The sequence below is a fragment of the Spermophilus citellus genome (genome assembly GCF_964194105.1).
Source record: "Spermophilus citellus genome assembly, chromosome: 8".
Lineage (NCBI taxonomy): Eukaryota > Metazoa > Chordata > Mammalia > Rodentia > Sciuridae > Spermophilus > Spermophilus citellus.
The window spans coordinates 107,811,105-107,823,300 of record NC_138189.1 but is presented as its reverse complement, the minus strand read 5'-3'; the positions used below and the strand labels follow the sequence as shown (position 1 = coordinate 107,823,300).

Here is a 12,196-nt window from a genome sequence, read left to right as displayed (position 1 = left end):
TTCGTTTTCGCTGCTTTTGAGAGGGGGAGTTGAAGGTCAGGTTTCTCTTGTTTTCCCCGAGTCTTTATGCAGGCTCGCTCTGATAATCCCTCCCCAGGAAAGCCTAGGAGAGATTTTATTCGAATTCCCCACTGTATGGGAGATGAGCTGAGTAACACACACCTGTTTTATTGTTGCATCTGTCAGAGAGTGGCGGTGGTTACTTCAGCTCTCCAAGATGGTGGAGTTTCCTTTGTGGGGGATAGAACTGTAACGCTTCCTTCCCCATCTGAAATCCCGAACTCAGCCTGGGGGTCAGTGAGGGCTCAACTGGCAGGATTCCACAGAATCCACAGAGCCGTTTCTCCCTGCTTGCTGGTCGCTTCTCGGTGGTGCCCCGCCGTCTGTAGCCGCACGGATCAGTCAGCCCGCCAAACATTATAACTTAATCTGAGCTTCAATTTCTTCATGTGTAAGCTGGAGATAATATGTAATTCATGGAATTTTCTGCAGGATAGAAAGGAACTATTATCCATAAGCTACTCACTTAAGTTTCCAGCATAAAATCATTGCTCCAAAAGATTAGCCATCAATTTTACTGTCTTTTCTGTCATATAACTCAAGTACAATGCCTTATTTCTTTTATCCCACATTCTATCAGGCAAAGCAACCCCACGGAGTAGCTAGTCAATAAACATTTGTTAAAGTAGTTAGAGATAAGGCAGGCATTTTAAAAGGAAATAGCTTTTACTTGTGGAAAAGATGAAGTAGCACCTGTATTTGAACTTAAGGAAAGTTTATGCATCAGAAATGAATAGCCCTCCCTTGTTTATTCCCTGCTCTTCTACCACTGCAGACTTTTCAGGGTGACTCGAAAAATAGAGGATGAAATGACAGTCCAAGGACCTTCCTGAGGTGACTGCATATGTATCTATGAATGTTTTGTGCTCTTTAATCAGTCAGCTTCTGTGTGAAACTTATAAAATTTTATAAAATTCATAAATATTTTTGTAAAATACTAATTTTAAGAATTATGTATCAGATTCAAATAAACTGTCACCAAGTAAGCAGTAAATTGGAAGGTTAGAAAAGACTTTAAAGGGTAGTTTCTTGCTTTTCTAAAAGAAGTTAATAGGATAAGACTTACAGGATGCCAGAATATAGATAGCTACCATAAAAATTCATTTCTTAGACTTCATTGATGGTAGAATGTTTTATCACTAAACAAGTTTAGGCACAGAACAAAGATATTTTTGATAAATAGTTGTCTTACAATTTTAAAATAAGATGGAAGGATAAAGGAAACCTTATTTAAGCAATTTGAAATAAATATCTGTAATTAAATTTAGTTTTATAACACTGAAGCTAACTTTGACAGTTTACTTTTTTAAAATATACAAAGCTTACTTCATATTACTAAAAATAGTGAAAACTAGCAAAGAAAGCAACTTTTGAAATATTCTAAAATTGACACTTCCCACTAAATCATATTTAGTCTAAGAATTCTAGAACAAAACCCTCACTGGAATGAAGACTAAATGGTTACTAGAAATAAGTGTGATTATTTTTTTTCCATCTGATTTTTGCCAGATATCCTTATATGTGTTTTCATGTTATAACTTTGTAATTATTACAAAATTGTGTGAGAGATACACTTATCATCCCAGCATCATAAGATGAAGTCTCTGGGATGGGAGAGGCTTGGTAGTTGGCTCAGACTCAGTGTTGGCACTGGGATTTATTAAATCCAGAGCTCACTGCTTCCTCTCCCTTGTAGAAGGGCAGAGCTCTAGGCCCCATGAGAAATGAGGGCAGAAAGAATTTTGATTAAAGTTCTGTTCAGTCCTTTGGCATGTCATTCAGTTCTCATATTCCATCAGATTGAGTCAAGGGGTAAAAGGTACTTTAAAAAAAATGTTTTCATATAAAAGCTTTACCTAGAGCCAAGAGAGCCACTACCTGGCACTATCATAAAAATTTAAAAAGGAGAAGTTTTATTTTGTTTTTTAATTCCAAGTTTTATTTCTCTTTTGTTGATCCTAAGGTAGTTCAACATTTGGGGACATTAGAGCTTTTATTTCTTTGACTTTGATGGCTTCTAGGCCTCTATTCCATCATATGAAGTGCAATGGTCTTTTTCTCTCAAGCAGTTTGTCATCTTTTGATGAATTTATTTAAAGCTAAAAGCTTTTTCCTTTTCTTCCATGAAGGAAAAAAATTATGGTTAAAATGTAATGATTCATACAGGACTCTGTCAAAAAACCACTCAACAATGAATCTGAATTAACTGATTGTAACATGATTGTTTTTTATGTTTAGAATTAAAGTTTATAATTCTATTTATTTATTTTTAGGATGTAATTAAAGCCATTGTACAGAGTGGTGGCATCAAGCATCTAGTTACCATGGCAACTAGTGAACATGTAATAATGCAGAATGAAGCCCTTGTTGCTTTGGCATTAATAGCAGCTTTAGAATTGGGTAAGTACCTCAGTGACAAACTTATTTTCTTCTATTTTTAACTTGGATAAAAGGAAGTACAGGAGTGGAATAAAAGTCACATAAAACCTTAATCAGAAGCATTTTGCCAGTGTGTATGTGTCCTTGTATCTGAGTAAATGAAATCATATTACATAGTTTGTTTCCATAGCTGTTTCCTTTGGTTGTGTTTTTGTTAACATTTTTAGGGAAATGCTTTAAGTTTAACTTTTAGGTTATATCTCAGTTTATAGCCACTTAGAGAATATAGAAAACATTTTTGGTAGGCTTTACATAAAAATGAAATAATGCTTAGAATACCACAGCAAGTGAAGAATCTGTCATTCTTCTTGTGACCCAGAGATTCTCTTCCATCCCTTCTGATTCTATTAGAGTTCTCTCTTGCTCATCTTCTCTATCACCATGGTTTCCATTGTTTTGTAGCATTGCCTTCTCTAAATTCTTATCTTCTGTCACTCTACTGCATATTTTGTGTTCAAAACTTCCAAAAAGCAGTCCAAATTATTCCATTAGTTTCTCCATCATCCCTGTGGGCAGTATTCCACCCAAGCTAACTCATGCACACCTAACATATGGGAAGCAACCTTTGGCTCAGGAACCAATGGACTGATACAGTTATTCATGGACTGTGTATCAATGTCATACAGCCTGTGATTAAGGCCTAAGGCTGCTTTACATGAAGAACTATACACTGGTAGGCATGTCCTGTCCAGTTCTAAGCCATATGTGTAAACACTATTAACGCATCTCTCATTCCTACTGATAATGTACATCCATAATTCTCACACAGAGGCAAGTAGACCCATCAACTTGAGAAGGCAAAAGCAGAAGAGAAATATGGCATATCTTCCTCTAGTGTAAGATTTACTAGATTTATAAATAAGATGTGAATTTTTGTCATCTTAATTTAAATAATTATAAAACTTATACGTATACTATAAGTAGAATGTAAAAATGCTTCAATTTGAAAGATAAAAAGACTGAGAATGACTTTGGCGGATGGTTAGAGATGCTTTGGAGGTCCTTGCTTAGCCTCCCACTGTTTAGGTAGATTATAAGAGTCTCTCTAGAAGTCCACACACTCTAAGTGCGGAGGCCTTGAGAATCAAGACGTGGTATCAAACCATCTTCGCTGGTCTAATTTTAAATGGTTCAGGAAGGGAGCAATTAAAGAATATTTTGATCTCCCAGCCTAAGGTGAAGCTGGTTTTATGTCCTACATATATTGTATCTTCCAAACAAGGTAGTTTCATGAACTTCCTGATAGCTGATAATTTGTTTCTGAGTCTGGTCACCTTATATAGAACTATATAAAATGACAATACAGATGCATATTTTTATTGAAACCTAGTGTTTCCTAGGCTTCTTAAGCCTAAAATACAAAAATAAGGTCATTCTACCTTTTTGATGTATAACATGCTTTGGAAAGCATATTTCTCCAGTCTTATGTCATTATAGAATATCTTATGTTAAGGAATTATCACTATAAATTTTTATATAATAGGAATAATAGAATTTTAAGAATCTTCATCTCTTTTTTAAAGATAATTATATTCACATATATCGCAAATAGTAATAGAGTGAATCATTTATAACAGTACCTATAAAGATTATGAACATCCATAATTCTCACACAGAGGCAAGTAGACCCTTGCCTCTGTATTCACATATATTGCAAGTAGTAATATAGAGTGAATCATTTATAACAGTACCTATTTTCTTATCATCCACCTTGTCCCTAACCCCTTGAAAACTATCTTTCATTTCTATACCTATCATTTCAAAATGTTACATAATCATTTCAAAATGTTACATAAATTAGATCATAAAGTATGTCATTCTGGGGGCTTGGCTTCTTTTGTCTGTTTGTTTGCTTAGCATAATTCCTAAGACTCATTTGTTATCAATGGTACATGTTCATGTTCATGCTTTTGTACTGCTGAATAGAATTCCATGGTATGTATGTACCAGCTTGTTTACCCAGTTCTCTGTTAAGGATATTTAGGCTGATTCCAGCTTGTGGCTTTAAAAAATAAAGCTGCTATAAATATATTTACATACAGATTTTTGTATGAACGTAAGTTTTCATTTTTCCAGATAAATGTCTCTGAGTACACTGCTGGGTTATATGGTAGCTTCATGTTTAGTTTTTAAAGAAACTTTGAAACTCTTTTCTAAAGTGGCTGTCCCACCTTACATTCTCAATAGCACTACATAAGTGATCTAATTCTCTCTGAATCTTCACCAGCATTTGATCTCATCACTATTTTTTTTTATTTTAGCCATGCTGACAGCTATATTGTGATATCTCTAGTTTTAATTACTATTTCCTTAATAGTTAACAATACTGAACATCTTTTCATGTCTTTATTTGCCATCTTTATATTCTTCGGTGAAATCCGTATTTTATTTCTTTTGCCCATTTCTAATATTTTTCACCTATGGAAGTTTGAAAGTTCTTTATTCTAAAAGATTCATGGTTTTCGTTTCACGTGTAAGCCTGTGCTCCATGTTGAGTTAATATATGTATAAGGTAAGAGGTTTAGTTCAGAGTTGTTTGTTGTACCTCAAATTGCTGTCCCACCATTGAGAAAACTTTCCTCCACTGAATTGATTTTGTACCACTGTCAAGTACCAATTGATAATATATGTGTGGGAACCCAGAGCGTCCTCTATTCAGCTCCTTTGATCTGTGTATCTGTCTATCCCTTCATCAATCACTCCACCTGTTTTGATACTGTAGCTACACTATATGCCTTAATATCATAAATAATAATAATATAGGAGAAATTCTTCTACATCAAGTTGTTTTAGTTATTCTAGGGCCTATGGTTTTTCCATGTAAATTTTAGTATAAGCATGTTTGTCTTATTTTCTAAATTGCCTTTTATTAAGAGGAATGTTTTAATGATGAATCATAAGCCAAAACTCCTGAAATCTAGTATTGTTTACTATTTTCACAAGGTCTGAATTTAATATTTTCCCTTTTGGAAAGGTTCACATGGTTAGTTTCTAGAAACAGCAGCAGTGGTTAGCTAAGGGTACTTGGTTCATACACAGTGGATATAACTTACATTTTAATTGTTTGCTATTCTAGGAACTGCTGAAAAAGATCTAGAAAGTGCTAAGCTTGTACAGATTTTACACAGACTGCTAGCAGATGAGAGAAGTGCTCCTGAAATCATATATAATTCAATGGTCTTGATCTGTGCTCTCATGGGATCTGGTAAATATTTCTTCTATGGTTGACATCAAATATAAAGTATAAATGCTGACTTTGTGTATAAATAGCATTAGAAATTAGTTTATGGAGATTATAGGTTTCTTTTACACTGAAAATTCTCCCAAAAGATTTTTTATAATGAAAAGTATCATATAATAAATAAAAGCAAAAAACAAGTTAATTATATAAAATAACATTTTAGGGTCAATGAAACTTATAAAAAAAGAAGTTCTGATTTCGTATGCTAAGCTACTCCCTAAGGAATTGTTCAAGGAATCTTTGGTATTTGTACCATGGACACTTGAAAAGAATGTGTATTCTACTGTTGTTGGGTAGAGTGTTCTACTCTAAATTCCAATTAGATCCTGTGGGCTGGTTATGGTGTTGAGTATCCTATATTCTTGCTGGGTTTCTAATTATTCTATCAATTGTTGAGAGAAGAGTGTGGAAATCTTCAAATGTAATTTTTTTTTTTTTTTTTTGTTTTTTTTTGTTTTTTGTTTTTTTGGTGCTGGGAATTGAACCCATGGCCTTGTCCACCATGTGAGGCAAGCACTCTACCACCTGAGCTATATGCCCAGCCCCCAAGTTCTGTCAGTTTTTCCTTCCTATATTTTTTAACTCTATTTGTGTGGATTTAAGATTGCTGTGCCTTTATAGATTGACTCTTTTGTAACTATGTAATATACCTCTCCATTTTTTCTTGCACTGAATTCTACTTTATCTGACAGTAACATAGCTGCTCCTACTTTTTTTTTCTTAAAAAAAAAATATATATATATATAAAATTTTAGTTGTCAATGGACCTTTATTTTATTTATTGATATGTGGTACTGAGAATCAAACCCAGTGCCTCATACATGCTAGGCAAGCACTCTGTCACTGAGCCATAGCCTCAGCCCTGCTCCTGCTTTCTTTTGAATTATATTCATATTATCTCCCTCCACCTTTCCAATTTCCATTTGTATCGTTAATATTTGAAGTGTCTTGTAGATAATTTAGTGGAGTCATGCTTTATAATCCACTCTGCCAATGCCTTTTGATTGGTATGAATATTTACATTTAATGTAACGACTGATATCTTTTATTGTGTGTGGTGCTGGGGATTGAATGCAGGGCCTTGTGCATGCGAGGCAAGCAGCACCTGAGCTATATCCTCAGCCCATGACCAATCTCTTATGGTTTAAGTGTACAATTCCATTTTTCTTTTTTTTTTTTTTTCAGACCTTCTGTAGGTTGCTTGGACAAGTTCTAGTTCCTGTACTCTTCGTATTTATAATTTGTCATTAATATTTTCTCTATATACATTTAAAACTAGACTCTCGTAATTTTTGCTTCACTAATTGAATGTGATACAAAAAAATTCTTAGGGAAAATCTACTGTATTTACCCTTGTATTTAACCCCTGCCCTCACCTTTTCTTAATCATTTCCTTTGAATCAGAAAACTCCCTTAACCATTTTTTTTTAGGTTAAGTAATCTACTAACAGCTTATAGTTTTTCCTTCCTATTTCTCCTTCATTCCTAAAAAGTGTCTTCTCTGGATAGACTATTCTGGGTTCCTAGTTTTGTTTTTTGTACTTGAACAAATGCTATGCCACTTTCTTCTAGACTCTTCTGGTATCCATGGCTTCTGATGAGACAGCCATTGTACGTCATTTCGGTCTCCCAAATGTTTTCATTTTAGACATATCATTTATGACATGGGTTTATCATATGTGAAGTTTGTTTATCTTTTTGCATCTATAGGTCATGTCTTTTACCACTATTTATTCAAGTATTTATGTAGCTCTGACCTGTTGTCTCATTCCAGGTATCTGATGAGAGATTTAGTTATAGTGTTAAAGCTCCTGAGAATTTAGTTTTTCTCTTTTTTTTTTCTTCTGGTGTTTAAAGTGAGCAATTTTTGTTTTGTTTAGTGGTACTGGGGATTGAAACCTGGAATGCTTTGCCACTGAGCTACATCCCTAGTAAATTGCTGAGGCTGGCCCCAAACCTACCCTCCTCCTGCCTCAGCCTCTCCTGGAATTATAGGTGTGTGCCACTGTGCCCAGCTTCTTCTGTTCTGTCTTAAAGTTCACTGATTATTTCTTCTGTTCCCTACATTCCAGTGTTAATCCTGTCAGGTTTTTTTTTTTTTAGTTATGGTTCTAAAAATCATACTAAAATCATACCATTTGCTTATTCTTTATATCTTCTATTTCCTTGATAAGACTTTTTTAAAAATTTGTTTTAAGCATGTTCATAATTATTGAGCTACTTTTTAATTGCAGTAAAATATACAAAATTCTATTTTAACCATTTCTAAGTACATAGTGGCATTAAATACATTAAGTATAGTTAAAGCTGTGTACCATTCATCTCCATACCATCTTCCATCCTCCCAAAGTGAAACTCTGTACACATTAAACCACAGCTCCCCATGTACTCCTACTGTCTGCCTTTATGAATTTCACTGCTCTTAACACCTCATATAAGTGAAATGATAAGACGCAAAATGACAGATATTTTATTTAACTTAGCATACATCTTTAAGGCTCATCAATGTTGTAGCACATATCAGAATTTCATTCCTTTTTAAGGTTGAAATTTTTTTGTCTATCCCTCTATTAATGGACATTTATATTATTTCCATCTTTGGCTCTTGTGAATAATGCTGCTGAGAAGATAAATATAAAATTATCTCTATGAATCCTTATTTTCAGTTCTTTTTGGTGTATATGCAGAAGTGGAATTGCTGGTAATTCTGTTTAATTTTTTAAGAAGCTGCCATAACTGTTTTCCATAGTGGCTGGGCCATTTAACTTTTCCCCAGGTAAAACATATGGACTCCAGTTTCCCAATATCCTCACCAATATTTATTTTCTCTTGTTTCTGTAATAGCCATTTTAATGTGTGTGTGGTGCTATCTTTTTTTGTGATTTTGATTTGCATTTCCCTAATGAGTAGGGATGTTGGAGATCTTTTCATGTGCTCGTTTATAAATCTTCTTTGGAAAAATGTCTATTCAAGTCCCTTGTCTATTTTTAAAATTGTTTTGTGTGTTGAGTTGTAAGAGTTCTTTATGTTCTGGATATTAATCTCTTATTAGATATGATTTACAAATGTTCTCCCATTCTGTGGGTTGCTTTTTTACTTCATGATAATGTCCTTTGTTGCGCAAAGGGTTTATTTTGATGAAATCCAGTTCATCTATTTTTTTTCTTTTGTTGCCTGTATTTTTGATGTCATATCCAAGTACTCATTTCTAAATCCAAGGTCATGGAGTTTTTTCATTGTTTTCTTCTAAACACTAAGTTTTAGCTCTTTACTATATACAAAAATAAGCTCAAAATAGAGCAAAGATTCAACTTCATTTTTTGGTATGTGGTATCCAGTTTCTTCAGCACCATTCATTGAGAAGACTGTCCTTTTCTCATTAAATTGTCTTAGCACCTTTGCCAAAAATCATTTGACCACATATGTGAGGGTTTATTTCTGAGCTCCTTTCTATTAGTCTGTTATGTGTGTCTGTGTACCAGCACCATGATGCTTTGATTATTGTGGCTTTATATCAAGTTTTGAAGTGGTGACCTCCAATTTTGTCCTTTTTCAGGATTGTTTTGTAGATTTTTTCCTTGAATCATTTCCATTTTTACTAAAAATACTGATTCTAGTATTAGATGTCAGTCCTATCAAAATAAATATATGAACTTTAGAAGTGTTGATTTAATTTATCAGGTTTCCCCCTTCCATAGTAGATTCTCAGTCTTAAAAGGAATCTGATATTTTCCTATAATTAAGGTTAAACAGAGCCAGAAACACGAGGACAGGAAATCTGAAAGGGAGCCCGGTGTCACAGAAATTTGTTGGAATGATGTGAAGTATAAACTTCATTTGCTACCAGATTAATTTGAAACAGATTCTAAGGGTTTCATTATTAAATCATTGGACTTCATGTTTGAACTGGTGAATAGGGTTCAGTTATAACTAAACTTTGAGATCATACAATGAACTGTATTTAATTATAACTCATTATCCTAATTGACCTTAGACTATAGACCTTGGCATGATTTCTTTATAAAAATGTTTCAAATATAGTTTCTGATTTATTACATTTCTATGCCTAGAATTGTTCCTAGTTTATATAGTGATATTAAAACTACCTAACACAACTACATCTGCCATCTTGTTTTTGCCTTCCAGAATCTCTACACAAGGAAGTGCAGGATTTGGCCTTTCTAGATGTTGTATCCAAACTTCGCAGTCATGAGAACAAAAGTGTTGCCCAACAGGCCTCCCTAACAGAGCAGAGACTCACAGTGGAAAGCTGAGAACTGCCTCTCCCTGACACGCGGCACCATCCCATCTAATTTCCCCTTTGTCCTCCATCCAGCTGCCTCTTCCACTTCATTCTCTACCACATCACTTGTGCATGCGTGTAATGTTCCAATATCAATTGAAGAACTGCTGTAGGTACCTGCCTAATAAGATTTCTAAACCCATAGTTAGTGTGAACATGACTGTCAAAACAAGTCTCCACCCATAACTGTTCTCTTGTATTCCTGTTGCTTGAGCTACATTAAGTAGAATGTGCATGTTGTAGTCCTATGATGATGTAAACTTGGTACAACATAATGACTTGCTCCTCACATGCAGTAAACCACATAATAACGTACTGGTAAATTAGAAACAAAGAATGCAGCAGGATCTGTCTAGCTTGAAGATGAAATTGAATAGTAAAAAAAGTAGCTCCATTTCTCTTTTTTTTTTTTTTTTGGGGGGGGGGGGTACTTGGAAAGCACAATGACCAAAACAAATTGTATGGCTGCTCCTTCATTAGTCCTACCTACTAATGTCAATCCCATGGTACCTAGAGTTAAATAAAATTCCAGTGCTCACTCTTTATCCTATGATTTTTCCTGTTCCTAACTGTGTAGACTACTGAAAACTGCCAAAACCTTGGCAAGACTTCTGAGGTTTCTGATTGATACCATATTTAATTGACGGTCATCAATAGCCTAATATTGAAAACAGTTGTAGTTTTCAGTGTGGTTAGCACTAAGAGGTTAAAGAATCCCTTTTTTAAGTTTTTGCCTGTGGAACCTTAGATTCTGATATATGTGTAGTTTCATCTCAGAACTCCTTCCATCACTTAATTGGCATTGTTAACATTTGTCTTTAAAAGCCATTGGCATTTGTTTTCAACTGAGGAAAATTGAGTATAGCACATTTAAGAATGTATTTTTTCTGTCTTTCATTATTCAGGTTGAAAGCAAGAAGTTCATCTTTCATAGTCCTTTTTAAGCCTTATAGTGAGACATAGGAGGAAAGATGAAGAAAATAAGCTTGTCTAGACTAAAGAAAGGAAGGCAGGTTATAAAAGCCATAGTAGTCAGTCCAGTACATCCTGCAGGTGGCCTCATATACTAATCACTATTCGGGTTTCCCACTCCACTTTCCCACTGAGAACTACAGTAATCTTATAGGCTGTAAGAAAGCCAAGACTTGAGAAGAACCCCTTGGCAAAATATAGTGTACTCTTCACTGCCAATACACTATGGGTTTTTAGAGCTTTGACACACGATCTTTGTAAATTAATCAGAATGTCCCTGTGACCCATCTGCCTTCTCCCCATACCCAGGTTTGACCACTACTGGCCTACAAGGGAGGCTGGGCTTCACTCCAGGACTGCAAGGCAGCAGAAAAGGGCTGCCAAGGAGGGGACAGGAGTTCCTTCCTCTCTACCTGAGAAGCCCATCTCTGTGTGATCTAAGTTGGACTTTTGACTCATACAGCTGTAATTCAAGAATGTTAAAACCCTAATGAAGAACCTTTTGATTGTTCCCTTTGATATCTAACTCTAAGGGACTATTGTGAGTGCTTATGCTACACTTTCTGTAAGAATGATCTTGTATTTATTGTTGTTCTCCTGGGCTGGATAGTGGACTCTATTTTGTTAGGTTTTGAAAGACATCTGTAATGTTACATAATAGACTATCCATATTAATAACTTAATAAATAGTGTATCAAACTATAATAGTATCATTCGGTTTATTTGTGTATTTTACATGTATTTGCTCATTGTGGGTACTCAATAAGTATTGGTGAAATGAATGAATTCCTACTTATGAAGTTTCCAGAATGCCTGAATTCATTCCAGATAGACTTGATTGATAAGTGATCTGTCCTTATTGAAAAGCATTATAAGGCAAGCCTCAAAACAGAAACATCCTAAAATCATAGAATTGAGAGAAGTCACCATTTGGGCTAGCTGCCAACAATCAATTCACTAATAACTCTAGTGCCCCAGCTCCAGCAAAACCAAGTGCAGGTCAAATCACCAATTCTACAGGAGGACCAGAAGGCTGTGCCATAGGATGACAGGGTCAGCAGTTAGTACACTAAACCACAGCAGTTTCTGGGAGAACACAGACTGTTCCATTCCTCATCTGCTATTACTAATTTTAGTTTAAAGGCCACTGTTAAAACCAAGGGAGAGAACTGGAAGAGCAG

General features: G+C 34.8%; 1 protein-coding gene across 5 annotated transcripts in view; it reads left to right on the top strand.

The window, feature by feature from the left end:
• Positions 1-11,701, top strand: part of RAP1GDS1 (Rap1 GTPase-GDP dissociation stimulator 1) — a 150,514-nt gene extending 138,813 nt beyond the window's left edge. For 4 of the 5 annotated variants that reach the window (XM_081303970.1, XM_081303969.1, XM_081303968.1 and 1 more), the window contains 3 exons: positions 2,334-2,460; positions 5,576-5,704; positions 9,887-11,701. In XM_081303970.1, coding sequence (XP_081160096.1) covers positions 2,334-2,460; positions 5,576-5,704; positions 9,887-10,014 — 384 coding nt within the window. In that variant the 3' untranslated portion in view covers positions 10,015-11,701. Of the gene's footprint in view, positions 1-835; positions 895-2,333; positions 2,461-5,575; positions 5,705-9,886 lie in introns of those variants that run through there. The other variant, XM_081303971.1, reaches the window with a different exon arrangement.
• The last annotated feature ends 495 nt before the right edge of the window (positions 11,702-12,196 follow it).